Below are 25,182 nucleotides of genomic sequence, written 5' to 3'. Positions count from 1 at the left end.
TGAGTCAATTTGATTTTAATTCATCGAGATACAAGTGAAAAAACAACTATAATTCCTATCCACTTTCATGTTAAGAAGTACAAAATGAGATTTCAGCCTGAAGTCTCTCTAGCACAACTCTATATTTCTTGAAAAAGACTTTACTTACTTAAGTTAATAAAAAGTGTTTTTGACCGAATCACATTATGGCATCCAAAAACAAGGTCTGATGCTGCATTGAATTTTTTGTTTTTTTAAATGTTAATTTTAAACCGTTGGTAGTCCAGTGACCATCTATGTTCTACACCGTGAATCAAACTAATTTTTTTTTTTTTAAATTTTAATTTTAATTTTTCTTTGATATATAGAGTTCTGCGTTCTTGGATTTCCTATATGGTAATTCATGTGGACCCAACGATGATTTGACATCTCAATTCTATGATTCAAACATCATACCCAGCCCAAAGTATTTTTCTACGCCATACACGTGACACGTCAGCGTACACACATAATAAATGAGGCACTAAAAAGCAAAGTAGGAAGAGAGAGAGGCAACCGTGTAAGGTGGGGCTGTTGCGAGGCGCGTGGTGGTGGTGATCGATGCGCTGTGGTGCGCAACTTTAATCTCTAACTCGCGTCATCCACTCCCCTGTCGCGGTGGCCGATGTTTACATCTTTAAAATATCACCCACACACCCCCGCCTCCTTCCTCTCTTTACAAAAAACCCCCTCACCCACCACCCCACCCCCTCTTATCATTATGACCACCACCTCTGCTCCTCCTCTTCTTCCACTACCACCACCACCACTACCTCCTCTGCTAACCTACGCCTCCATCCTTATACTACACCCTCCTCCTCCTACTCCATGTCTTCACCTTCTCCATCTGTACAACCTTCTAGAAGGGTCCCACCACCATGTTGGACTCACGAAGAAACCCTAGCCCTAATCGATTCTTACTATGAAAAATATCATTCTCTTAATAGAGGAAATCTCAAAGCTTCACATTGGAAAGAAGTTGCAGACTCTGTAGCCCATCGATGTACCTCTCTCTCTACAACTACTACTACTTCTCCATCAAAGACCTCTGTTCAATGTCGCCACAAGATTGAAAAGCTTCGAAAACGCTATCGTACCGAAAGACAACGAGCCACCCTTGCTGCACCCAATCGTTTCTCTTCTTCTTGGATTCTCTTTCGGAAGATCGATGCCTTGGAGAAAGGCCCTTCTTCGTCCCCTGCCGTTGATTCTGATGATAATGTCCAAGATGATGATAATGAAGACGACGATGAGGATGACCTCCACCGTTTGATCATTAATGGAGGTGATGGTGGTGGTGGTGGAGGGTTTCGTTTTAGAATCCCTAGTGGAGTACGATCTGCTCCAACGGTTAAAGGGTTTGTTAAATCGAAGAATTATGAAAACCCTAATTTTAATTCTAACCCTAACCCTAGATTTCTGAATAGTTGTTCGAGGTCGGGGTTTGGAAGGAGTGATGGGGGTGGAGGTAAAAGAGAGATGGATCTCATTGTGGATGTGGTTTCGGCAATAAGGATGTTGGGAGAAGGGTTTGTGAAAATGGAGCAGATGAAGATAGAGATGACGAGGGAGATGGAGCAGATACGAATGGAGATGGAGATGAAGCGGACTCAGATGATTCTCGAATCTCAGCAACAGATTGTCGATGCTTTCACTGAAGGGTTTTCTACAAAGAAGAAGTTGAAGAGGATGCCCTCATCTTCACCCCATTGTTAATGGGAAAAAATGAATTATGGGTTTCTGTTTTTCTAGTTTCCCAAATTGTATTTGGCGAAGTGGGCAAGTGAGATTTCTCAGCTATCAAGTGTTCAAATCGATCTCATTGTATGAGGTATGAAAGGTAGTTAGTTGAATCTCATACTCTCTTTGTTCTTTCCTTGCTTTTCTTGTTTGTTTGACTGACATATGGAAATTCGAACTGGTTTAGTTCTTTTAATTTCTTTTAGCAAGACAAATGTAGCTCCCTTTTTTTAAAAATTATACCTGTAGAGCCAGTAAAGGTGTTTCCTTTGTATTGAATTTGAGGATTTGATTTTAAATTTAGATTTGGATGTAACAGAGGGGTATAGCTTGTTGCTTTGTTTTATTCTTGTTTGCCTTTCAAGGCTTTGTTTGGACTAATAAACTTTGGGTGATGAACTAGGACCACTTTCTTTCCTTTCTCCTTCTAATTGTTTATCTGCTTCACTACATTGCCTTTGATACCCATAGTTAGAATCAAAATGCATAATCTCATCAATTGACAATGGAGTTCTTTTTCCACCTTGGAAGTTATTTTGGTTTTGATGTTAATGTTTTTTTTTTTTTTTAATAGAATGATGCTGAAGTAACATGGTGATGGACATTGTGGGGGACATTGGTGTGCACAGAACCATAGATGCTTTCATCGAGATCTCACTCATATCTTGATGAAAAGCATCTATGGTTTTAGCACACATCCACATCAGCCAATGTCCCCCGCCATGTTACTCCAGCATGACTCTTTTTTATAGCATTTATATTATCTTAAGCAACTTGGGTATTAATATGTCCCCAATCATAACATTCAAGATGTTAGGAATCTTTTGAAAACTAGATTGATTATTGGATAATGTTAAGATTGACATGCAAGAACTACCATAGAGAGACCACTTCTGTTATCAAGGTACCCATAAGACCATAAAGATGACAAGATTAGTGAGGGTGTAGTATGTAGAATTAGCATTAGCTGACCGAAGTGGTGGCTCTCTTTTGAACTATTATGTGATCGATCCTTGTGATCAAACTAAAAGGGATTGGTAAATATGTGATCCGTAGAGTTAGCATTTGTTGGTTGAAGTAATGGCTTTATTTTTTACTACTTTGTGATCCATCTGTAAAAATCAAACTATTGCAATATGACAAGCTATGCTTCACAGAGCTGAATGTTTGGGTCATCAAGAAAGATATTCACATAATGAGCATAATAGGTATGGATATGTTGAGATGGATGAGTGGTAAGGCTAGGAAAAACAAAATCCGAAATCAGCACATTTGAAGAAATTTAGGAGTGAAAATGAAGGAAACTTGATTGAGGTGGTTTGGGCATGCACGATAAATATCAATGTTTGCATCAATAAGGAGGAGTGCTTTAGTGCAAGTGAAAGGTTCTAAAAGGCTAAAGGAAGGCCAAAATTGATGTGGACTGAGACAATAAGAATAGACCTGAAGTCATATGGCTTGACAAAAGATACAAATTTATATGGGTTGAATGGAAATTGATGACCATAGTTTATGGTTCTTCTATTTCTTTCATTACTTTTGGTAGACATACTATGTGCAATTTGAGCATCCTCTTGATTTGTCTTTTATTATGATTATTATTATTATTTTAATTTGAAAATAGGCTTTTGGATCCCCATTTGTAAACTTCATCAAATTTATTTTGCTTTGGCCCTACTACATATAGGTGTCTGAAGTTGATACATTTTTGGGTTATGCACCTTGCCTGAGGGAACCCCTTATTGGCTGAGTACAACTTGACGTTTCTTTACTTCTTTGGATACTGGTCACCCCTTTTTTTTTTAAGTATAAATTTATTCAAATGAAAAGGTGATCAAGAGAACCTGCCGTACTTACAAAGACAAACCACTAGCTTCTCTCTTCATTGCCTATATTCGTCAAAACAAATTAGAGATGATATTCCATCTAATTGGTGGCAATGTTGTTTTTGCCATTTTACATATATCAAACACGATATTGGGTCAGAAAAAACTCAGCACACAGGGTCCAACAGCACAGCTATATAGTGTAATGTATTGTGTTTTGAACTGTCTTTAAGTGTTTTTCTACTCGGATTTAGAACTTGTGCTTTCTTTACAAAAATAATTGAGAGTCAATGAGCAATTAATTTCTTAATATTGTTTAGTTGATTGTTTATTCTTTATGGCATGGGTGTACCTTTTTTTGCTTAGATCTGGGTAGAGTAGGAGTAGGAATTTTGAAGAGGAGCAAGTGAAATAAAAGGATTTTCACAGCATTGTTCTAAATGTTAAGTCTCTTTTGCTCTATCGGTCTGTTAAAGGTCTATTTTCTGAAGACTTGCGATTTGGTGGTTGTGCCTTATGAGAAGTCAGTAGGGTTGTAATCTATGTTTTCTTTAGAGAGCTGATATTGGCACCCCTACTTTTTTACTTTTACACCCCAATTAAAAATAAAGAAAGTAAGTAAATGTTTGAGAATAAATAAAAGTTGGTGTGCCAATAGAAGCTCTCTCATAATTTATTTATTTATTTATTTTGCCAGATTTTTATTTGTTTGTAACGGCCAAAGCCTTTGTAATGTTTGAATTAGGGGGGGGGGGGCGGTGTTTGAAATAATTTAAGAAATTGGGATGTAATAAGTAAAATAGCAGCTCTCTTTCTTTATTCAACCTTGTGATCAATCTATTTTAAACATCAAACTTAAAGAGCAAAATAGGATTTTCAAGAGGTAGAAGATGATAAGATATTTTGATAGAAAAAAAGGGATTTTAGGCGACGTTTATAATGATGGATTGAAGATATGAATAAATAGTTTAAGATTTATTTACTATAAAATTTCAAGATAACTGATTCTAAGAAGAAAAATTATATTTAGTTGTAGATTTAAAATAAGGGTATTTAGATTTTTTATTATTTTTTATTTTGTTATTGAGAAGAGAAAGAAGAAAGTCAAAAGGCATAAGGTAACTCAAATATTCACGAAAATATATGTAAGAAGAGCAATTAAGTTATTTTACATTAATCTTTTGGAAGACAGTCTAGGTATTGATGGGCAAGTAATGGTAGAGCAACCTCTGATTAACCACCTCACATCACCCCCAAGGCAGGGGAAAAAAAAAAAAAAAAAAGGACTTTTCTAGGTTCAAAACATGGTTGAAGGTGTCAAACAATACAGATGAGTTAAGAGAAAAAATAAAATTTTCTTAAGGTCGATTATTATTTTTTAGGGATTTATATAAGAGTCATGTTGGAGTAACATTGAAAATGACATCGGTAGGGACATTAGTGTACACAGATGTGTATCTCGATGAAAAGCATTTATAATTCTATACACATCCACATCAACAATGTCTAAAACGATGTCAATTTCAATGTTCCTTCAGCGTTTTCCTTAGCATAATTACTTTAGATAGATTCTATCAATACACCAAGTTTTGCTAACGCCCCGAATTCATTTGTATACCACCTAAGAATCAGCAAATATCTTGGGATGGCATTGGCAAAAGTTTGTGTGGGAATAGAAGCTCTCTTAGGCAGTGTTCGTTTGCGCTATTTTTCAACGTTTATTGTTGAAAAAAAATAAATTCAGCACTTTTTGTCAAAATAGCGCATTTGTTTACTTTATATTTTCAGTTCTTATTGTTGAAAAATAAGTGAAAAAAATTCAACACTATTTTGATGTTGAAAAAAAGTGCTGAAGTGGTAAGCACTTCACTTTTTTCAACGCAGACAAGTATGCTCTTCATTTTTTTTTTAATATAGACAAGTATGCCCTTATACTTAAAAGGATATTACCTTTTATATCCTATGGATAAGTATATAAACACCCACAAATTAATAAACTCAAACCATGGCTAAATTATTTTGTCTTAAATGGGTTGAAAGTTTTGGAATGAGTTGATTTTTGGTAAGGATGATCTCCTCATTAGTATATAATCACCCCACAAATTAATAAATCCATACCATGGTTAAAATATTGTCTTATATGGGTTAAAAGTTTTGGAATAAGTTGATTTTTGATGAGGATGATTTCTATAATGAGGAGATTATCCTCACCAAAAATCGGTCCATCCTGAACCTTCTAACCCTATTAAAATAAGTTCAAGAACCGTAAATCGTCCCTTTAAAAAAAAAATTATTTTTGATAGGTTATAAGTTTCAAAATTAACTAATTTTTTGTTTTGATGATCTCTAGAGCATATAGATCATCCTCACTAAAAATTTGCTCATTCAAAAAACTTTAACCCATATAAAAAAAAAAAATTTTGACTATGGTGTGGGTTGCCCTTATTAATTCACAAGGTGCTTTTATAATTACATATCCTTTATTTCCATCGAAAATTATTCATCCAAAACTAAGTTCTTTTTATGTCGATTTCAAATTTTGGTGACTTGTATGACATTATTATTTTTAATTTGAAATTCGTGGGCTTTTATAAACAGAAATTGTTATTTATAAATTAAAGATTTAAGTATTATTTATTATTTAAAAATGAATTGTATTTTAATTTTATAAGAAATAATATATTTTATTGTGTTTGATGAGAAATAGGCATTTGAAACATGCAGATAATGTATAATATGATTGTAAGGGTAACAAAGAAAATTTATCAACTTCAGCAATGTGTAACAGACGTGATTCAACATCTAAATAAACAACTTTTTCAACACTTAAATTCAGCGCTTAATACTATTCAGCATTTATTTTTTTTCAGTTTAACAAACAGCACCTAAGTGGCATGTGTACACGCACATGTATCAAAAGGTTCTATCGGTAATTAAAACATTGATTAAATGATTTGTGAATATTATATAATAAAAGATATTTCTTTTTCTAAATTATTATAATTTTTTTAAATTAAAAAGACGACTATGATTATATTAAATTTAAATGTAATGATGGGAGCATTCATGATATCTAAAAATTTAAATGTAGTGAAAGGGGGGCATTTATGAGATCTATAATTTGGTGACAAACCACTTGTACACCACCCTCTCTCATTATAATGCTAAAGATTAGGGTATAATAGTCATTCAAATCCATTAAATTAGAGTCATTTGTCATCAATGAACGAGAGTGTGTATGCATCTTGAAGACCATCAATGGTCAAGACCTTGGGTGGACTAACTAGTGAGAACCCCATAGGGAGCGTTCCCTCTCTCTCACACGCACGTGCACACACTAATATGTCCATTTGGGTACCTCCGAGACTTCCTACAACACAAGTATGGGGTTTATACCGCATCGCAATTATTCAAGTTGAAGTTGGGACTTCGGTTTCTTTTGAGACTGATCTCAAGGTTTTTTCCAATAACAAAAGTCTAGGGTCTGTTTGGATTTATTTCTCGAAGTGTTTTGACTTTGATCGGGAGTTACAAGTACTTACTTATTCTAAGGGCCTGTGTGGATACAGGAGTCAGAAGTACTTAAAATGTAAGTACTTCCAGAAGTACTTTCTGAAGTACTGTCTCAAGTAGCGGAATACGTGTTGTACGTTTGGATACAGGATTTGAGAAGTACTGCCAGAAGTACTTCTTACAAAGTTTTGTGTTAGGAAACTATTATGTATTCTGTTGAAATGACCAAAATACCCTTATATGTAATAATTATTGTTTTTAACATTATAACTCAACAATATATGCTAAAAAAAAATAACAGTTACTATTTTTATTAAATAAAAACATTATAACATCATTTTACACTCAAAATATATTTATTCTTTTTTTTTTTTAAATTCGACAGAACCTCCCTTAAATATTGGATATATAAAAAATAAAATCTGTATAAAAACATAACAACTATAATATAATAAAACATGTATCATCATATATAAAACCATATGTAATAATCACACCAACATATGTAAAATAAAATAAAAACATTCATAAACAAAATTTATATGTGATCGTCATACCAATGAACAAAGATGTTCATATGGTAGAAATGTATTAAATTTATCCAAAAATATAATTTATTCAGTTAATAGTAATTTTTAAATCATAAAATTATATAATTATATCACGTCGATCATAAGCTTCTTTTATAGCTTCAGCTATTACTTCTCTCCTACGTTCCATTTCTCTATGTCTTTCCCGTTGTGAACGTCTCGATGGTCCAGGCTGATCTACACTCATAGGGACGGCTTCATCTATATAATCTAATTCTTCGTATATAGCAAATTCAACATCTGCCAAAACTTCATTTCGAATGAAATTGTGTAGTCTCATGCAAGCAATGACGATATCCCTTTGAGTATCAATGAAGTATGTGTGCATGTCCCTAAGAATTGCCCATCTTACCTTTAATACACCAAAACACCTCTCTATAACATTACGCAATGAGGAATGAAGATGGTTAAATAACTCTTTCTTTTCCTTCTGCCATGCACCCCGTCGAAAGTCTTGTAAATGATAACAAACACCCCTATATGGTATCATGTACCCATCCATCAATGGATAGCCAGAGTCAACCAAGTAATATTTGCCTACAAATGAATAATAATTTCATTATTTTATATATATAACATATAATTGAATGTACTTTTAAGTAAAATTTTGAATACCAACCTGACGGAGGGTGAGGAAATCCAGAATTAGGATTATTTATGGTTTTTAAGAACACGTTCGCATCATTTGCTTGTCCCTCCCAACCAGCAACTACATATGTGAAGAACATATCGAAAGAGCATACAGCCATTACATTTTGTGTTATACCTTTTCGACCTAAATATCGAAGTTGATCTGCTATTGGAACTCGTGCCCCAATATGAGTACCGTCAATTGCTCCACACAATCCTTCATATAAAAAGAAATTTTATTTTAAAGATTAAACATTATAATTTTTTTGAATTTAACTTTAAAATTACCTTAAAGAAAGGCCAGAATCTTCGATTTGTGCGAATTTGATGAGGGATCTCATCCAAAGAACGAGGCACAATAAGAGTTTTGCACAATTCTAGGACAGCTTTCAAGATTCTATGAAAGTGTCTACTCACGGTTTCTTCAGAACGTTGAAATCGATCACCAACACTTCGCATGCCCTCGTTTTGTCCCAATATCTTCAAGAACATTCCTAAGATACTTCCAAAGAAACGTTCCTTGTTCTTTCAAGACCCACATCTTCATGTAAAGTATTGCATAATTTCTCAAATACATGTTTCTCCATTCGAAATTGTTCGTGACATATTGCATTATTCCCAGACAAAACATAATTCATATAATTTTGTCCAGTAAAATTATAATTAGTCTTTGATTGTCGAACTAATTTATTTTTACGAGCCGTGTGATAATGATTTGCTGCAACAAGTGCAGCCATACATATAATCTCATCGTCTGAATCTGAATAATCCATCTTGTTTCTGTTTACATTATTAATATATAAAAAAATATCATTTAATATTCCATATAAATAATCATATAAATATATTCAATCTATAAACAATCATATAAAATATTAAAACAAACATTTTTAACAATCAAACCATAATCCATAATTTATAATCCATGAGACATAATCAACAATCCACAAACCAGAAATAAATAGAAATTTAATCCATACAGAATAAATCCAACCATAATCCATGAAACAAATTTTCTTTTATTAACCACATAGTTCAAAAAAAAAAAAGGATTCATAAAAGACCGACCCATAAAAAAAACTATGCTACCCTCTAGTGATCACCACAATAACGACGATATTCAAAATCAATGTACGATAGACGAGCATCATTTGTTGGCAAGTTATAAAAGACATTCCTAAAATCTACACTCTCCACGAATTTGGATACCACATAAGAATATCGATTGCTACCTATAGGAATCTCATCCACTAATTCATTAAGAAGTGACAAGCATTCACCGGGAGTAAGCTTTTTTTGCTCGTTTGGAAGTTTATCTTTATGAATTTTTGATTGGAAAAGATCCACCAAACGACTGAATTCAACCTCAAATAAATCAGATTTTCTTCCCTTTTTGCGTTTTGATCTAGAATCCCCACTTATTGACGGTCTTCTCTGTGATGGTCTTGAACTTGGTGACTCATCAATATCATCATCAGGGTGAGTTGGGAGTATATTTTCTTGTGTCGCTGGAATGTATTCAGGAGTATCATCATCATCATCATCATCATCATCAGCAATTGACTCATTCGTCATGTTTGTCGTTGTAGAATATCGAACACGAGATCCGGTAGCTGTGGTACCACCAAATAACTTGTCCAACTCATCTCTATGCTCCAATGCCTTATAACGAAACTTATTATCTCCAGAATGTTGCTATAAAAAAATGATAAATATTATTAATAGATATTTATTGACATCTTTATAAATAAGTGAAATTAAATATATTAAAAAATATGCATTACCATTTCTCGTTCAATCCACCATTCATCGCTCATGATTATAGAATAACCGTTCCAACCGATTCTAGTTACACTCATTAGATTGGACCAAGCCTTCCAATCTAATTTTGTTTTGTTCCAATGATTTTTGAATTGTTTTTGTTCGAATTTAAATCCTGTTTTCTTGAAAAATTCATTTCGAACAAACTTCCATCCTAACCTATCTAAAGTTGGCCCATTTCTATGACCTTGGGCAACTGCTTCAACACATAGCTCAACAAAGGTCTTGTGTAAATACGGACTCCAATTTGCTTTACCCTTGTCATTTTGTGTTGCAACTTGTTTGTTCTTGTTCATATTTGTTGTTTCAGAAGACATCTTAAAATGAAAACAAACAAATATGTGAAAAAAATTAAATAAATATTTAAAAGAAAAAAATTAATCATGTGTTAGAAAAAAACATAAATATATCATGTGTTAGAGAAAAATTAATCACAACAAACTGATTCTGATAGGATTTAAAACCAATAGAAGAGATAAGACAATGTATGTTTGATGTAGGACTTGTATTACGTACTCTTAAGATTGTTTACAATTAGGATAAGGCTCATATAAAATCCTAAATGTAGCAAATAGAAATATAATAGACAGAGAGAGATAAAGAATACCCTTACTGTTGATAATGCACCCAGAATGCACAAAAAATGATCAGAATACCTTAAAAAATATATAATTACACTAAATATATATATATATATATATATAATAAAATTATATTAAAAAATTATAAAAATAATTATTTTCAATTTAAATAAATTTATAAATTTTATAATTCTATCGAAATTTCGGCAGCATCTCCTCTTAAAAATGGACGTATAAAATTTTTCTGATAAAAAAAATACCTGCATAGTACACAATCTAACATCCATGCAACAGTTTATATAAATATTATCAATTCAAGCACCCCAATATGTCATCAAAGTCTAAAACACAACCTCGAATGAACATGAGACTAATTCTAACATAAATTCATCCCAAAACATTAGCAAACCATAAAATTTTATCTTCAAAAGTCACAACGATAAAAATCGAACACATCTGGGGATGAGGAAACTAGTAAAAAATAGATTCTGTGATAAACCAATCCACCACAGACTACAATAGAAATTATAATTACAAGAAACAAAAAAAACTTCAAGATTTTATACATCACCCATAGATTTTTAACAAAAAAATAAAGAAAAAAGAGTTAATAATCTACATCACCCAAACATGCTAACAAACAATTTTTACTAAAGCCTCACCAATTCATATATAACACCAAAAGAACTACACACAGTTGGTGTGGCGTTAGTAAAAGTTAGTGTTGCAATCGTAACTCTCTTAAAGAAATTCAATAATACTATGTTTAGGCACTTGGACTTCCAATCAATGATTACCAAATTGCATTTGAACTAGCTTTATTTGCATATATGATAGAGGTGAATGCATCTATTATAGGATCTCATGTCATAGTTATGCACCTGAGATTATATATCAATGCTAGTAGATTACAGTTTAAAAAGTTTTTCTCCATTTTATATATATTTTTTGTTTGTTTTTCACTAATCTTTGGCTAAATAATAATAGGGAAATGTTCAACACCCTAAGCTTTACCCTACACTTTAATAAACGTGTTTTGTCCTACGTGGGTTAGAAGTTTTGGAATGGGCTAATTTTTGATGAGGATGATCTCTATGATTAGAAGATCATCCTCACCAAAAATCAGCCCATTCCAAAAATTTTAGCCCCATGTTTACAAGTTGAAAAATCGTGGACCGTCCATTTTTTGTAAATCATTTTTATGGGGTTAGAAGTTTTGGAATGGGCTGATTTTTGGTGAGGATGATCTCCTCACCATAGAGATCATCCTCACCAAAAATCAGCCTATTCCAAAACTTCTAACCCATGCAGGACAAAACACGTTTGTTAAAGTGTAGGGTAAAGCTTAGGGTGGGGAACGGAACCCATAATAATAGGCTTAGAGTCATAGCTTGGTTTGTCGATATATCACAATACAACCTTGAGATCAAGAGTTAAATTTGGTGCATTCTAACATTGCTTGGTATTGAATCCTGACCCAATTCATCAAGCAATCTTCATTTAGGACAATTAGGGATTAGATTAAATCGAGAATCATTGGAAAACTTCTAAATCTATATGATTTAAAAGTCTCCATAACCAAGATTTCTTATTTGAAAGGCATTTGCAATGATTAGGGACTTGGAAGGACAACTCCGATCTCACGAGTCTTATATATAACTCCAGCATTGCTCACAAAATTTAATTTCGAGGTTCTTCTATAAGTATAGGGTATTTTAGTTACTAAATAGACAGATAAAAACATTAAAAATCACCTAAAATTATATTTGAAAGTTGTAGATATTTGAGAGGCTGTAATTGAACAACATGCTCTTACAAGATTCAAATCACTCAAAATAGATGTTCGCATTCACAAGCAAGGAGGATCTTCAGAATATGGGATTAAATCTGAATTTCTGGAGGAAGAAGACTACGTGATCTACAATCCTAGACCTATAATGTTTCCCGGTGGTGAAGCAGGGCCCATTCCACATGTTTCAACTCAGTTTACACCTTATATCAATGCTACTGTCTCTAACTCAAAAGAAACATGAGTATGGTTGTCTTCTCTACTGGTGTTCTTGTATATGGTTAGATCCAGAATTTGGTTTCTATGAAACAATAGTTAACATAACATGTTGTACTACCATCTCTTGCTTTGTATCTCTGTACAAGTTAATTTTTAAAACCATGTGCAGCACACGTACAGGAGAAAGTAGGCCATCTTAGGTTCTACACAACAAGGATCCTACTCACTATTGCAAATCCTAACAGATCAAAAAGATGACGAACCATATGGAAATTCACACCATGCCAAAATGTGTAAGCTTCGAGTCATACATCTTGAGGTTTTTATAGTAAAACTAAAAAACAAAATTCACAGTTTAATGATATCTCTAGATACTAAAATTTATTACCCAATACCTCAAAAAAAAAAAAAAAAATCATTAACCAACAATTATATCTGAAGTAGTGAACTCGCTGGTAAATAAAAAATGTCGAATTCGATAACAATTAAAAAGTGGTGAACTCGACCGTACAATAATAAAATGGTGAGTTCGCCAATAAGGAGGGACTACTAAGAAAGAAAAAGTTTACTATATAAACATAGGAAAAATACGAATGGAATTCGAAGGAATCAATGATTTACAGATAGTGTTGAAGGTCAAATTAAAAAAATAAAAAATAAAAACTGAAAGTGTAGGCTATAGTCCTACATACCCTTCCTCTTCAACCCATCAGAATAAGTTTTTAGCAAATGTTCCTAAACGTAAACATTGGCGAAAAAGAAACACCAACATTAACAATTAACTTTATTATTATTTATTTTTTCTAAAGAAAAAAAAGGCCGTTCTAAAAAAAAAATCAAACTTGAGTTTCTAAACAGGATTTACCACATGAAAATTTTATCTTTTCAACCCATGAAAATATTTCAGAAAAGATTTGAGAAGAGAGCGATGTTCAGTCGAGGTTTAGTCGAAAATTTCAAAGAGTTTCAAATGAGAGTTACCTCTCTCTGTCGAGGTTCATTCGACAAATCAGTTATAGAACAATATTGGACTCAATCCATTGAAGAACAGACGAGGGTTACCTCTCTCTGTTGTGTTTTCAATCAAGAACTTCAAAGTGGGATTAAAAAACTAGAATAATTACCTCTCTCTGTCGAGGGTTTCAAGGATGAGAATGATCTCGCCACCGTTGAGAGTTCCGTTGAGGGTTTCTGTTGAGGGTTTCCGTTGATGGGGTTAGCCACCGTAATCGCCGGAGGGAGAAGACAGTCGGAAGGAGAAGACAGTCAGAGGAAGAAGACAGTCGAAGGGAGAGAGATGACTCTCGGCTCTGTTGAACGAGCTTCTCACGATCTGCTTGACGATGTAATGTGTCGGAAGGAGAAGACAGTCGGAAGGAGAAGAAATTTGGAAGAAGAAGACAGTCGGAGGAGATGAATCTTGGCTCTGTGGAACAAGCTTCTCACGGTCTCCTTCTCACGGTCTCCTTACGATGTAATGTGGAGAAGACAGAGTTCTTCTCTTTTACGTTTCGTTATTTTAGGATAAAAAATCGATAAATAAAACGAGGGAAAAATCGATAAATAAAACGAGGGGGTAAATTTGGAAAATTGTTAAAAATTTTGACGGGAAAATTGTTCTCCGCAAAAACGAAATTGAGAAGTACCAATTTCGGTACTTCTCATAAAAGCACTATTTTTACTCTTTGAAAAAGTTATTTTTTCAAAGCATCAAATACCCAAACGATAGATTAAGTGCTTCTGACTCTCTGTAAGAGTCAGAAGCACTTTGAGAAGTCAATCCAAACAGGCCCTAATATTTTGAAAGAGTGCTTCTCAATTTCGTTTTCACGGACAATCACTTTTCCGTCAAATTCAAAATTACGGAAAAGAGTAAACACTTATTGTTTTTATTTTTTTTACCCTAACCAGACAAAACAGAAAAGAGAGGAGTCTCTCGTTTGGAACCTCGACAGAACCCTCAAGAGCAGATCTATCTCACTCCGCCAGTGTTTCTCCCTCGGGCGACTGCGGCGGCGAGTTCTCCCTAAATTTCTGATCTTTAAAACCCTCAACGGAACCCTCGTCAGAAATCGTAGCAAATAGTGATTCTTTCCAAGTTCCACTTCTTCGATTCGAGGGAGAAAGGTAGATTCTCCTTTGGGTTGTCTGGAAAATCAATTCTTGTTTTTTCTTAATATCATCACTCTTACAACATGCCCATCTCAGTAGTTTCTGAAATTGGTTCTTTTTTCTTTTCTTTTTTTGATTTTCTGAAAAGTAGGTTGGATTTTGGAAATCATCGTACCTAATAGTTATTCTTAGATGTTGTAAGTTGGATTTTCTTCTGTGGGATGTTCTGAATTTTATATTGTAAGATTGAAGATGGTTCAATTTATTTTTTATTATTTATTTGTTCTCCTTTTATTAGATTCTTACAAGGAAGTGTTTTGGGTTTTTTTGTGGTGGAAAGTTAAAGGACCCCACATGTAAAATTGCTCCAAAAAACAAGAGAAAATGTTGAATAGCCAAATGGGTTTACTGCCTTTTCTATAATCGTTGTTTGTTTTATAACCCAAGGAAAGAAATGCTGTGTTTTCACCCTTTTGACCTGCTGAATTTGGGATGAATTTACGTAATCTTTTCAATTTCTTCTCTTTTATTTGCTTTGCATATTTATATCCATAGAAGAAAGGGATCTTTTATTCTTTTCTTTTCTCTCTCTCTCTCTTGTTTTTTTTTTGTTCTCCCCTGATAGTGATTTCTCTGATATATTCTTCTCCGGATAGAATTGAAACGAAGGATCTGATTGGTTTCCTTCCCTAAAGTTGTCAATTCTACTCCCCCAATGATTCTTCTTGGTGCTCTGGCTATATTCCTGTTGAGATTTTGTTGTTGTTTTGTTGAGTTTTGCCTAAGTTCTAATTGGGCTAAAAATGTCTGCTAATCTAATTTTCTAAGTGCATGTGTGCTTGAGTGTCAGCATATTCACCAAGTCAAGGTTTGAGAATAAGTCGGGGTATGAGTGTCAACTTTGCTCTAACAACATGAAGAGATGACTTATCTGGTGTTTTACATGGATGTTTTTTAATTCAAATTTTGAATGTTTGCATTCAAAAATTCATTTTAAAATGCATTTAGAAAAACTTAATTTTTTTCCTTATTTGTGTTGTGTTTGTCGTTATTTAAAGCCATTAAATTACTGCTACAACTGAAACGATGGTTATGTCTCCTGGCTGTTAGACCTTAGAAGTGTAACTGATGAACATTTCTGTTTCACCTTGATTTTGTGAAGTGTGGCAGCAATGACCTCTGGTAAAGACAGCGAGAATGCAATTTTAACTCCAACCACGTAAGTGTCTGGCCTTTATTCTTTGATTCACTTTGTGTCTGCTGATTTTCTTTATATTTTATTTTAAATATGTCCATAAAGTTTATCATGACCATCTAGAGGTCTCACCCAGAATAGCCTTCCTTGGCAGAATATATGTATTGTGGTCTCACACAGGTCTTATGTATTGTGGTCAAGACCCACCACTGAACAGACCCTGCCCAAGTGATTCCATAGGCTAGAAATTAAAGTGTTTATATCAGATATTTTTAACGAGGTGATCATTTACTTTCTATATGAGCTATATCATATTTTTCCCACCTTACAAAGCAAAAAAGAAATTTGATTGGCGGATCATCTGATCTTGTCGATTTCTGGCCATGTAGATCTAGTGGGTGGACTTACAAAATATTGAGTCCAATTCACTTCGCGGTAGGCTGCACATGTCTATGTAATAATGGTTTTTTTTTTAATTTTTTTTTTTTTTTGGGGGGGGGGGGAGCATTATTATCAGACGTCAAGTGTGCGGTATTCTCATAATGGGTTATTCTTTAAATTCATGCATCTCATTTTCTGTATTATGCAGGCCACCAAACTTATACAAGGATCCTGATGATGGGCGCCAACGTTTTTTGCTTGAGTTGGAATTTATTCAATGTCTAGCTAATCCGACTTACATCCACTGTGAGTTACTTAAAATAAGGAAACTCTCATTTAGTTCTAGCAAATAGATTTTTGGTGTATGTTTTTGCAGTTTTATCAAATGAACCATTCCATATAATACATTTTATTGATCAAATACTCGTTACAAAGTTTTACCTACACTTCAAATCTTGTTTTGTCATGTCAATGACATTTAACTTTCCCTTTATTATGTATGGTTGCTAATAGAACTGGGGTGTAATTGTAAGCAAAGATTGATTTATTCAGGACGAATTGTATGAATGTGTTGATGTAATTTTTGGATTTTGGACATTTTAATAGTTGATATACCATCTCTTGGCACTACACTTCCAATGATATATTTCTTTCATGATTTCAGTTTTGTTTGGTTAAATATGTCATTGTTAAAGGACTTGTGGTCATCTAGGATTTTAATCTTTGTATTAGTACCACACTGGTCTCCTTGTTGTTAGTATATTTTAAAATTTTAATGCAGATTTGGCTCAGAATCGTTATTTTGAGGATGAGGCTTTCATTGGCTACTTGAAATACCTTCAATACTGGCAACGGCCTGAGTATGCAAAATTTATAATGTGAGCTAATTTTAAAGAGCCATGCTCCTCCTATGAGTTAAATTATGTGTCATAGTTTATATTGTCCATTTAGGTTGGATTGTCTTAATCTAATGTGTATTTTTGTTTGGTTGCTGGTTTCAGGTATCCACATTGCTTATTCTTTCTTGAACTTCTCCAAAATTCAAACTTCCGCAATGCAATGGCACATCCTGGCAGCAAGGTTATACTATTGCTGGACTTATCTCTTGATTGAGGCTGCCTCGAAGTTGATTTTAACAGACATGTTTTCGCTTAGATCTCTTATTTCTTTACTAAAAATAGGTATTTTTTATTTAACAAAAGAAAGACAATGAATTTATCAAACTTTATCTAATATTTAAGGAAAAAATTTGTGTGGATGTGGTTGTCACTTTCCACTTGTGAGGGCTATGAGATACAAATAGTTTTGAATGTCTAATATGCATGTTACTGTTGATATAATATATTTTTTTTCTGGGGCATTTAGGAGTTGGCACATAGGCAACAATTCTTTTTCTGGAAGAACTACCGGAACAATCGGTTGAAGCACATTGTTCCACGACCGCTTCCTGAACCTATTGCTGCACCCCCAGCTTCAATTCCACCTCCAACACTTGTGCCAACGACAACAGTTGCTCCTCCTGCTGCTCCAGCCCTTTCTCCTATGCAATATGGCATGCCACCCGGATCTATTATGTCAAAGAATGACATTAGAAATATTGGGGGTGATCGAAGAAAGAGAAAGTAAATCCTTTATCTTTTCTTTAGTTTGATTAATGATTGAGAAAAGTATATGAACACTACTAAAGTGGTGGATTCAGTCTTGAGTTAATATCATGGGCACAATTTATTAGCGCAATTCTGATCCATATTTGAGCATTGTGAAAGAAAATATGTTTTTGTCATTGTATCTTTGTCCTTATTGATTATCAGATACATGATCCTTTTTAGAGAAGAATTATGATATGAATTTTATTAATTATTGCAGGAAAGACGTTTGAGTTTAATGGTGACCTGTAATCTGTAGGAGAATGATGAACACAACACACTAGAAGAGGTAATTTCGATTTTCTCCCTATGTTATGTTGGTTAGGAGGTTTGAATGGGGCAAAGACATTAATTAATTTTAATAAAATACAAATCAAGTATTAAAAATAAAAATAAGTGGATTAGTTTTGTCTATTTTGAGAGCATATATATTGTTTTCTTGCATCAGTAACTTCGATAGTATATGGCATTTTTTTGGGCAAATCCATCTTTCGTACTAGTTATCTGTTAATATTAATTTTCTTTTCTAATGTTTGGTTGTAATTTTGGCTCTGTTGGTACGCTGAAAATTGTCTTAAAAATGCTAATTATTACTACATGAATATTTGCTTCGGCAATGTGAACATTTCCTTCCATAATGCAAACCTTCACTGCTGCTTGGTTTTATCCCTCACTGCAATGATTTGTGAACACCTCTTCTTCATATCTCCTATTTGATGCAAACCAATCATGACCATCAATTAGATCCCTTGTTGCAATTGGGCCAATCACCATGGAAATTTAAATGACCTTGTACTCAAGCTGAAAGCTTTAGCATTGTTTGATGATAGAGATGTGGGGGCAGTGGTAGGTAGAAAGTGATAGATAGGGCGATGGTTAGGGGTTGAAAGAGAGGCTGTATTGTGGGGGAGGGGTGGCTGATGGTTGAGGTAGAGGGAGGTGAGGTGGTGATGTTCGTTTGGAGGAGAGGTGGGGAGAGTGACTGAATGGTGATGTTGGTGAGGAAAGGATTTTGTGGGATCTTAGAGTTGAGCTGGATTTTGTTCTGGTGCATATTGATGTCTAGTGCACTGTTTGCGGAAATGGGGACCAAGCACTCACAAAACCTTGATCCACCACAAACTTCTGATTTGCGTGCGGACCAAGCTGGGTTTTACTGTATTTTGTTAATCTTTTTTATTCCTTGGGGTGCATGCAGTTACCATCTTGCAATAATATAAAAATACTTTCTGGAGTTTCAAAATTCTCACTCATATTTAGTTTGGCCTTAATTCATAGTACTTCTGGTCCACTTTGCTGAAATGATGTTGTTCAATGTCCTTTCCTCAATGATTTTCCGTTGGAACTTGGATGTTTTTACTTCCATTAGTTGGACCCATACATAGATCATATCGGATTGTCAAATTGCATTGTGAGGTTTTATCTTGGAGACAATTTTCACCTAAAATCAATCCATTCTGACATTCTTAACCTCATGAGATGTCATTCAATTAAATTGATTATTTTGGTCAATTTTTCATGAAGTTAGTAATGTCGGAATGGACTGATTTTTTGTGATGATGATCACCATGTTAAAGACGATCCGCTATACCATTTGAATATCTAAGATGTTTTCCATGTGGGCACACCCACACGAGTAAATGCAAGAAGGCATAACAACTATTCTCCATCACTCTTGCATCATTTGTTTGGTTTGCACAACCTTAGTATATTTGCAAATCTAATTCAATCTCTCTCTCTCTCTCTCTCTCTCTCTCTCTCTCTCACGCGCACACACACACACACAATATGTATATAGGGAATGTTAAATCGATGACCTCATGGATTTTGCATCCTCATGGAGATATTAGTAATCTGCTCAATCTTGAGTTTTCAAAAATGCCCCTGGAAAGTATTTATTATTTATCTTTTAGTTCAAAAAGTAAAGGTGTCTTTGACATTGTGCAATATAATTTTGTAAATAACTTTTTAAATATTTTTTTACTCAAAAACATCATTGCACAATTTACTTTTTGCTCTAAAAGATAAAATAATAAATGCAATTTAAGGGTATTTTGAAAATTTTAAAGTTGTGGAAATTGCTAGTGTATTCATGAAGCCTCGGACATTGGCATTCTCCTTAGTTAAGTAAGAGGTGTAAGGTGTGGGAAACTAGAATAACTGCTCCTAGATATAGCAATCACTTGTCACTAAATACTTGTAATTGCTCACCATGTTATAACTGCATCCTACAACGTCCCAACATGAGTCATGACCTAATTTCTTAGTAGTAATTACAGGTAACTAATATATGAGGAGCTAACTAGAGTTAGTTCCTATCTTGTGCTGTTATAAATCTTAATAGAAAGTCGAGTTAAAAAATGGATGAAACTAATTGTGGTGCATTGGCACTTCGATTCTTTTGAGTTCTATCTTATGCTTTAAGATGCATTTGAAGATCAATCACTGAGGTGTGCCTTGGGCTGAGGCTTCCCAAAAAGGCTCTGCACCTTGTCAAAAAATTATAGAATCTTTCATCTTCAACCTTTGAAAAGGGGCTTGGACCCATAGTTCTGTTGACATATTGCAATGGAACTTTGAGGCTGTAGCTTCAAGTCCAGTTTACCTTCAAAAATGGGCCCCAAAAAAAAATTTGTGAGAGCTTGTAGGCATTCAGCTTGTCCGTTGAGGCATTGAAGGTGGATGCCTGATACTTACTACACTGTTTTTATTTTATTTTATTGGTGACCATTGTATAGAAGAATGAAATTGGAAGGCTTTCAATAGAAAACACTAAGCATTTCATAAGGGGAAAGAGATGTTTGTGTTGACGTTATTTGATCTAGAATAGTTTCTTATCATTTAACTAGGGTGAAGGAGAACAAATCCATAAAATAAGATGGGAATTTTAAGCTAGTACAGCAAGCTGTCGTCACCAAATGCAATAGACAATGTCAGTAAATGAATATTGTTTTTCTTGGAAATGGCATTTTAGTTGTTGAAAAAAAGACAGTAACTTGTAGTGGATGGTTATGGATTGCAAATTTGGCGGGGAAGGAACTGTCAATTTCCCAAACTTTTGTAATCGTCGTGTTGGAAAGGTGTCTAGAAATGCAATGCAAAGCATTGTAATCTTTCTAGAAATGGAATATGTTCCAATGTGTGTTCAAGCTGGTAGTTCTGTTCCCTATTGAGACTTGACTTCCTGTCTAGCTATTCTTTGCAGATCATTGGGAGAGCTTATTAGTTAGTGCATGGAGAGAGTCTAGGGGTTATTGCTATGGGATCTTGGCCTTTGGATAAACTCCAGTGATTGGAGATCGATGTTGTCGTCGCCTATTTTCTCCTTATCAGTGGGGAGCATGTTTTTGTCTTCGGAGTCGATACCTAGATTTTAGAGATGGTCTACAAACGGTAGTGCTTCAATAAGATCATTCTATGTGAGATTTCTCGAGAATCAAGTAAATATGTTCCTCCCTAATGAAGAGGTTTTGAAAGTCAATCCCATTGAAGATTGCAGTTTATTGTGTATTGTTATATTGGACACCGTGACTGTCAATCATTTGTGAGTTGAGGCTTCTTGGTTCCCTATATGTGCTCATATGCAAGTCGAGGACTTTTTTAGAGCATTGAGGCGATTGCAATTTTCCTATTTTCTGACCCCATGATCAATGTTCCTTCTGATAACACCTCTTGCATGAGAACATATTTCTTGAGGTTGTTCTTTGAGAAGATTCAGCAATAGCTTTCACTTCTATTTTTCATTTCCTTATGTATTCTTGTGGCTCAGGTTTGCTGAGGATTTGCAGGAACTGGCTTTCCTGTAATGAAAAGTTAGAAGAGCCGTGCTTCTGCCTTTGGTCTCATCATTTTTAGTCTTACTAAGGTGGTTTGATTTTATTTTATCTTGTTTTTTTTTTTTTTTTTCTTGATGTTGGAAAACATGGGACATTGTAATCATTTTGATGAATTGCTGGCTTGTTTAGTTTGTAAATGTTGGGAAACTTCCCTAGAAAGGGGTGTGGGAGCATGGTTTTTAAACACGGCATTCCTAGGTTTCCCTTTTTTTAAAGAGTTTCTATTGCCACACCAATTTTTACTATCACCACACCAACTCTGTAATTTTTTGTGATTCATATAGGAATTGGTGTTGCATTAGTAGAAGTTGGTGTGGAAATGGTAGCTATCTTCTTTCATGAGTTTTTTTATTTTCTTTTCTTTTAAATCATATCATCTCAGACCTAGAGCTTCGACTTGTAAAAAAATTTATAAGCTTTTTATTCACACGTGTGGTTCATGCACAGGACATTTTCAAAAATGCTAAAAAACAAAGAAAGAAAAAATTTATCGATTTTGATATTGTTAATTTTGTAAAAGATTGATCTAAAATAAAGGTTTATCTTTCTATCATATTAAGCATTTAATTTTATAAACGAGACGACATCCATGTCTTCAAATACATGTTCCAATTTGATCGTCTTCGATGGCCATCTTCCTGATTCAATAAGATATGGTCATTAGAACATGTTGTACTTCTACCTAGCAATAGTAGGCCCCAGGCAGCACAATAACTTGATCTCTTCGGCCATCATTTCCCATATATAAGTCGTAAACGGAATATAAAAAAGAACAAGAAAAATACAAGTTTGGCCTATACATCTATGCCATTTTTTCTTATTTAGAGCATCGAAAACCATTTGCTTTCTTTATCATCCCTATGTGAAGGGGGGAGTCATAACTTTTGGGATTTTTGCTTTTTGCTTTTTTCTTTGATGCTCGATGAATGTCTATCTCTCTCTTTTTATTTATGATTATGTGTATCCCGATGCAAATGATCTACGGTTTTGCGATGGGGACGTTAGAAAATCATTACACTTTTAAAATTACAAAAATATTATTTTTTATTAAGTAATCTTCCAAAACCCTTTCATCAATATTTTAAATTATAGAGAAGATACATGTGTTGCCTTCTACATTTGTAATAGGGGTATATTAACAAAATGGGATGAGAGATATATTAATTTCTTTTAATGCTGATATTCTAATTAGAAAGTCTTTACTCGGTCAATATTTGGTTGACGTGTTACGGACATGGAATCATAGATCTATTTTCTTTGGATGCACATCTTTTATGGGGATTTGCAATTGTGTATCCTAAGGAAATAGATCTATGATTCAGTGTCTCTTACACGTCAGCCAAGTAGTGACTGAGTGAAGATTTTCTAGTTAGAAAATCATTATTCCCTTTTTTTTGTTTTTAATTTCTCCCACAGATTTTAGGGCCTTATTAAAAGATTTTTTTCTATTTTTATTTTTTGAGCTTAATTCTATAGTGGGATTTATTAAAAAAATCCTATTTTTGGAGGCCTTGTGGGCTTTAACACTAACCTGTTTTTATGCTCAAGCCGGCCCTGCTAAGATTGTAAACTCGAGAACGAAATAATGATTGTTTATTGGGGCGGATCCTCTGTTGTACATTTGTTATAGTTCCCTGTAGTGACTTTTAAGTGGTTGAGATTAACATCTTAAAAAGAAAATCTAACATCTCAATCTCCTAGGGATTATCGTTTGGATCACTTTTTTTTTTCTTATAAAGTTTAAAATAAAAATATATATATTTTTAAGCCTAATAAAGGCTTTGAAACTGAAGGATGTCTTTGAGCTCCAATTTTTTAACTAATGAGATTTTTGTTATATGTGACATGGCTCTCCCTCAACCCGTCAAATGCCACTACAGGGAAAACATACCTACATAGGATTCGCTCCCATTGTTGATATTCCAACTGATTCTAAATAACATTATCCTTTGTCTACTCGCACTAGTAAACAAAGGGACCAGGGTCGGAGCCAGGATTTTCTATTAGTGGGGGCAAATTTATAGTTCATTGAGGGCGAGAGGGTAAAAATTGGAGGGAGATGAGAGAGTGGGGGCAACAGGGTCAAATGGGACATGTCAATAGTTCAAAATGCAAGGATATCTCAAATTTAAGCATAAATTTAAAGGTATTTAAAATGATAAAAGAAAATATCAAAAAAATTGAGCGGGGGCAATTCCCCCCGTCTCCTTATTAGCTACACCCTTAAAAAAACCTAAGATTGATTGGACAACCTCTGGCCATACAATTGGTTTTTGTGGCTCCCCCCTAGTAACCCCCGAGAAGAGGTAGAACCTAGCTAAGACGGCTACTTAACTTTGGGATTATTGACTTTTGATCTTGCAGGTCTCCTTGCTCCATGGGAATGATTTTGAAGCAAAGTTTGGAGGGTCAAAACTTATGAATCAAGATTTGTTACTTACAAAAAAAAACCGTGTCATAATCGTGACCCAATTGCATGATGCCTCGTGTTACAAAGAAAAAAATGATAAAAATGAAAACAAATATTTTAATGGCTAACAAAATTTCTCCTACATTTTTATTTATGTGTAATCAACCACTCACTTCATTTCAATAAACGTGACGTCATGTCATTGGATTATTAGCTTAGCGCATATTTTTGTTAACATTAAATCTCTATTCAAAATGTGTAATTAGTGCCCAACCTACTTTTAACATTTGTTTATCGGGAGATAGTTTGGATAATATTTCATACTTAAAATATTTTTACTTTTGTGAGCTTATCCAGATAAGAGAATTATTAAACCTATCATATTTTGTTTAAAGATATACTTAAGAAACATATCTGTAGCATTTTCATTAAAAACTCTCATGGAGTTGTAGACAATCTTAATGTGAATCTTATTACCAACAACAAACTTTATGATTTGGACAAATAGAATTAATGAATAATTATTATTGACAGCTAAGGTGGGAAGAATCACCTCCTTAAGACTCGTTAAAGACTAAGCTGTCTAACAAAACAGATTTAGAAACATAAAATTATATATATAGACGTCATCCGTGGCGTCTCGTCGCCCGACCTTACCTATATAACAGCCAACCTGCCACCGCATCATCCATTTGATAGAAAAGAAAAACCTTAATGCATATTCAACTTCAAAGCTTGATACATCTATATCTAGATTTCTGCAACGTAGCACACTTATTTAGACCCAACTTAAATTTTGGGCGAAGTATTACGTGACATAATACTCATCAGGCTTTTAGTTCAAGAAATCCATCAAAATATCAAATACAATTGAT

At 34.0% G+C, this 25,182-nt stretch overlaps 3 protein-coding genes across 10 annotated transcripts; 2 read left to right on the top strand and 1 right to left on the bottom strand.

Annotated features, from left to right (window-relative positions):
* Positions 1-512: 512 nt before the first annotated feature.
* On the top strand, positions 513-2,174 carry LOC147408174 (uncharacterized). The gene has a single exon (XM_086437036.1). It carries the CDS (start codon positions 847-849, stop codon positions 1,732-1,734), a length of 888 nt encoding a protein of 295 aa, XP_086293162.1. The 5' UTR covers positions 513-846; the 3' UTR covers positions 1,735-2,174.
* MED31 (SOH1 family protein) lies at positions 1,717-22,098 on the top strand. 8 transcript variants are annotated; one of them, XR_015176996.1, is made up of 9 exons: positions 14,649-14,854; positions 14,991-15,036; positions 16,002-16,058; positions 16,624-16,721; positions 17,197-17,293; positions 17,417-17,495; positions 17,781-18,037; positions 18,282-18,350; positions 21,831-22,098. XR_015176996.1 is itself a non-coding variant. In XM_086437039.1 (6 exons), exons 1-6 carry the CDS (start codon positions 1,845-1,847, stop codon positions 18,039-18,041), a joined length of 606 nt encoding a protein of 201 aa, XP_086293165.1. In that variant the 5' UTR covers positions 1,718-1,844. The 8 variants fall into 8 exon arrangements, 1 of the variants encoding a protein (XP_086293165.1); XR_015176995.1 differs by lacking the exons at positions 14,649-14,854; positions 14,991-15,036 and adding an exon at positions 1,717-1,849; XR_015176993.1 differs by lacking the exons at positions 14,649-14,854; positions 14,991-15,036 and adding an exon at positions 1,718-1,858.
* LOC147408173 (uncharacterized) lies at positions 9,354-10,155 on the bottom strand. The gene is made up of 2 exons (XM_086437037.1): positions 10,102-10,155; positions 9,354-10,012 (listed from the first exon to the last, which is right to left on the bottom strand). The coding sequence occupies exons 1-2, from the start codon at positions 10,132-10,134 to the stop codon at positions 9,410-9,412; spliced, it is 636 nt and encodes a 211-aa protein (XP_086293163.1). The 5' UTR covers positions 10,135-10,155; the 3' UTR covers positions 9,354-9,409.
* Positions 22,099-25,182: the final 3,084 nt, after the last annotated feature.

Source organism: Akebia trifoliata, chromosome 3, assembly GCF_017979445.1.
Source record: "Akebia trifoliata isolate Shusen 1 chromosome 3, ASM1797944v1, whole genome shotgun sequence".
Taxonomy (NCBI): Eukaryota; Viridiplantae; Streptophyta; class Magnoliopsida; order Ranunculales; family Lardizabalaceae; genus Akebia; species Akebia trifoliata.
The sequence above is the reverse complement of the archived record's forward strand: the minus strand, read 5'-3'. Positions and strand labels throughout refer to the sequence as shown.

Excerpts from the sequence above, each read along its gene's own strand:
- LOC147408174 (XM_086437036.1), top strand. The coding sequence starts at position 847 with ATGTCTTCACCTTCTCCATCTGTACAACCTTCTAGAAGGGTCCCACCA.
- MED31 (XM_086437039.1), top strand. Across the intron at positions 16,059-16,623 it reads GCAATTTTAACTCCAACCAC|GCCACCAAACTTATACAAGG; the intron begins GTAAGTGTCTGG and ends TGTATTATGCAG. Across the intron at positions 17,294-17,416 it reads GAGTATGCAAAATTTATAAT|GTATCCACATTGCTTATTCT; the intron begins GTGAGCTAATTT and ends TGCTGGTTTCAG.
- LOC147408173 (XM_086437037.1), bottom strand. The coding sequence starts at position 10,134 with ATGAGCGATGAATGGTGGATTGAACGAGAAATG. Across the intron at positions 10,013-10,101 it reads GGTGGATTGAACGAGAAATG|CAACATTCTGGAGATAATAA; the intron begins GTAATGCATATT and ends ATTTTTTTATAG.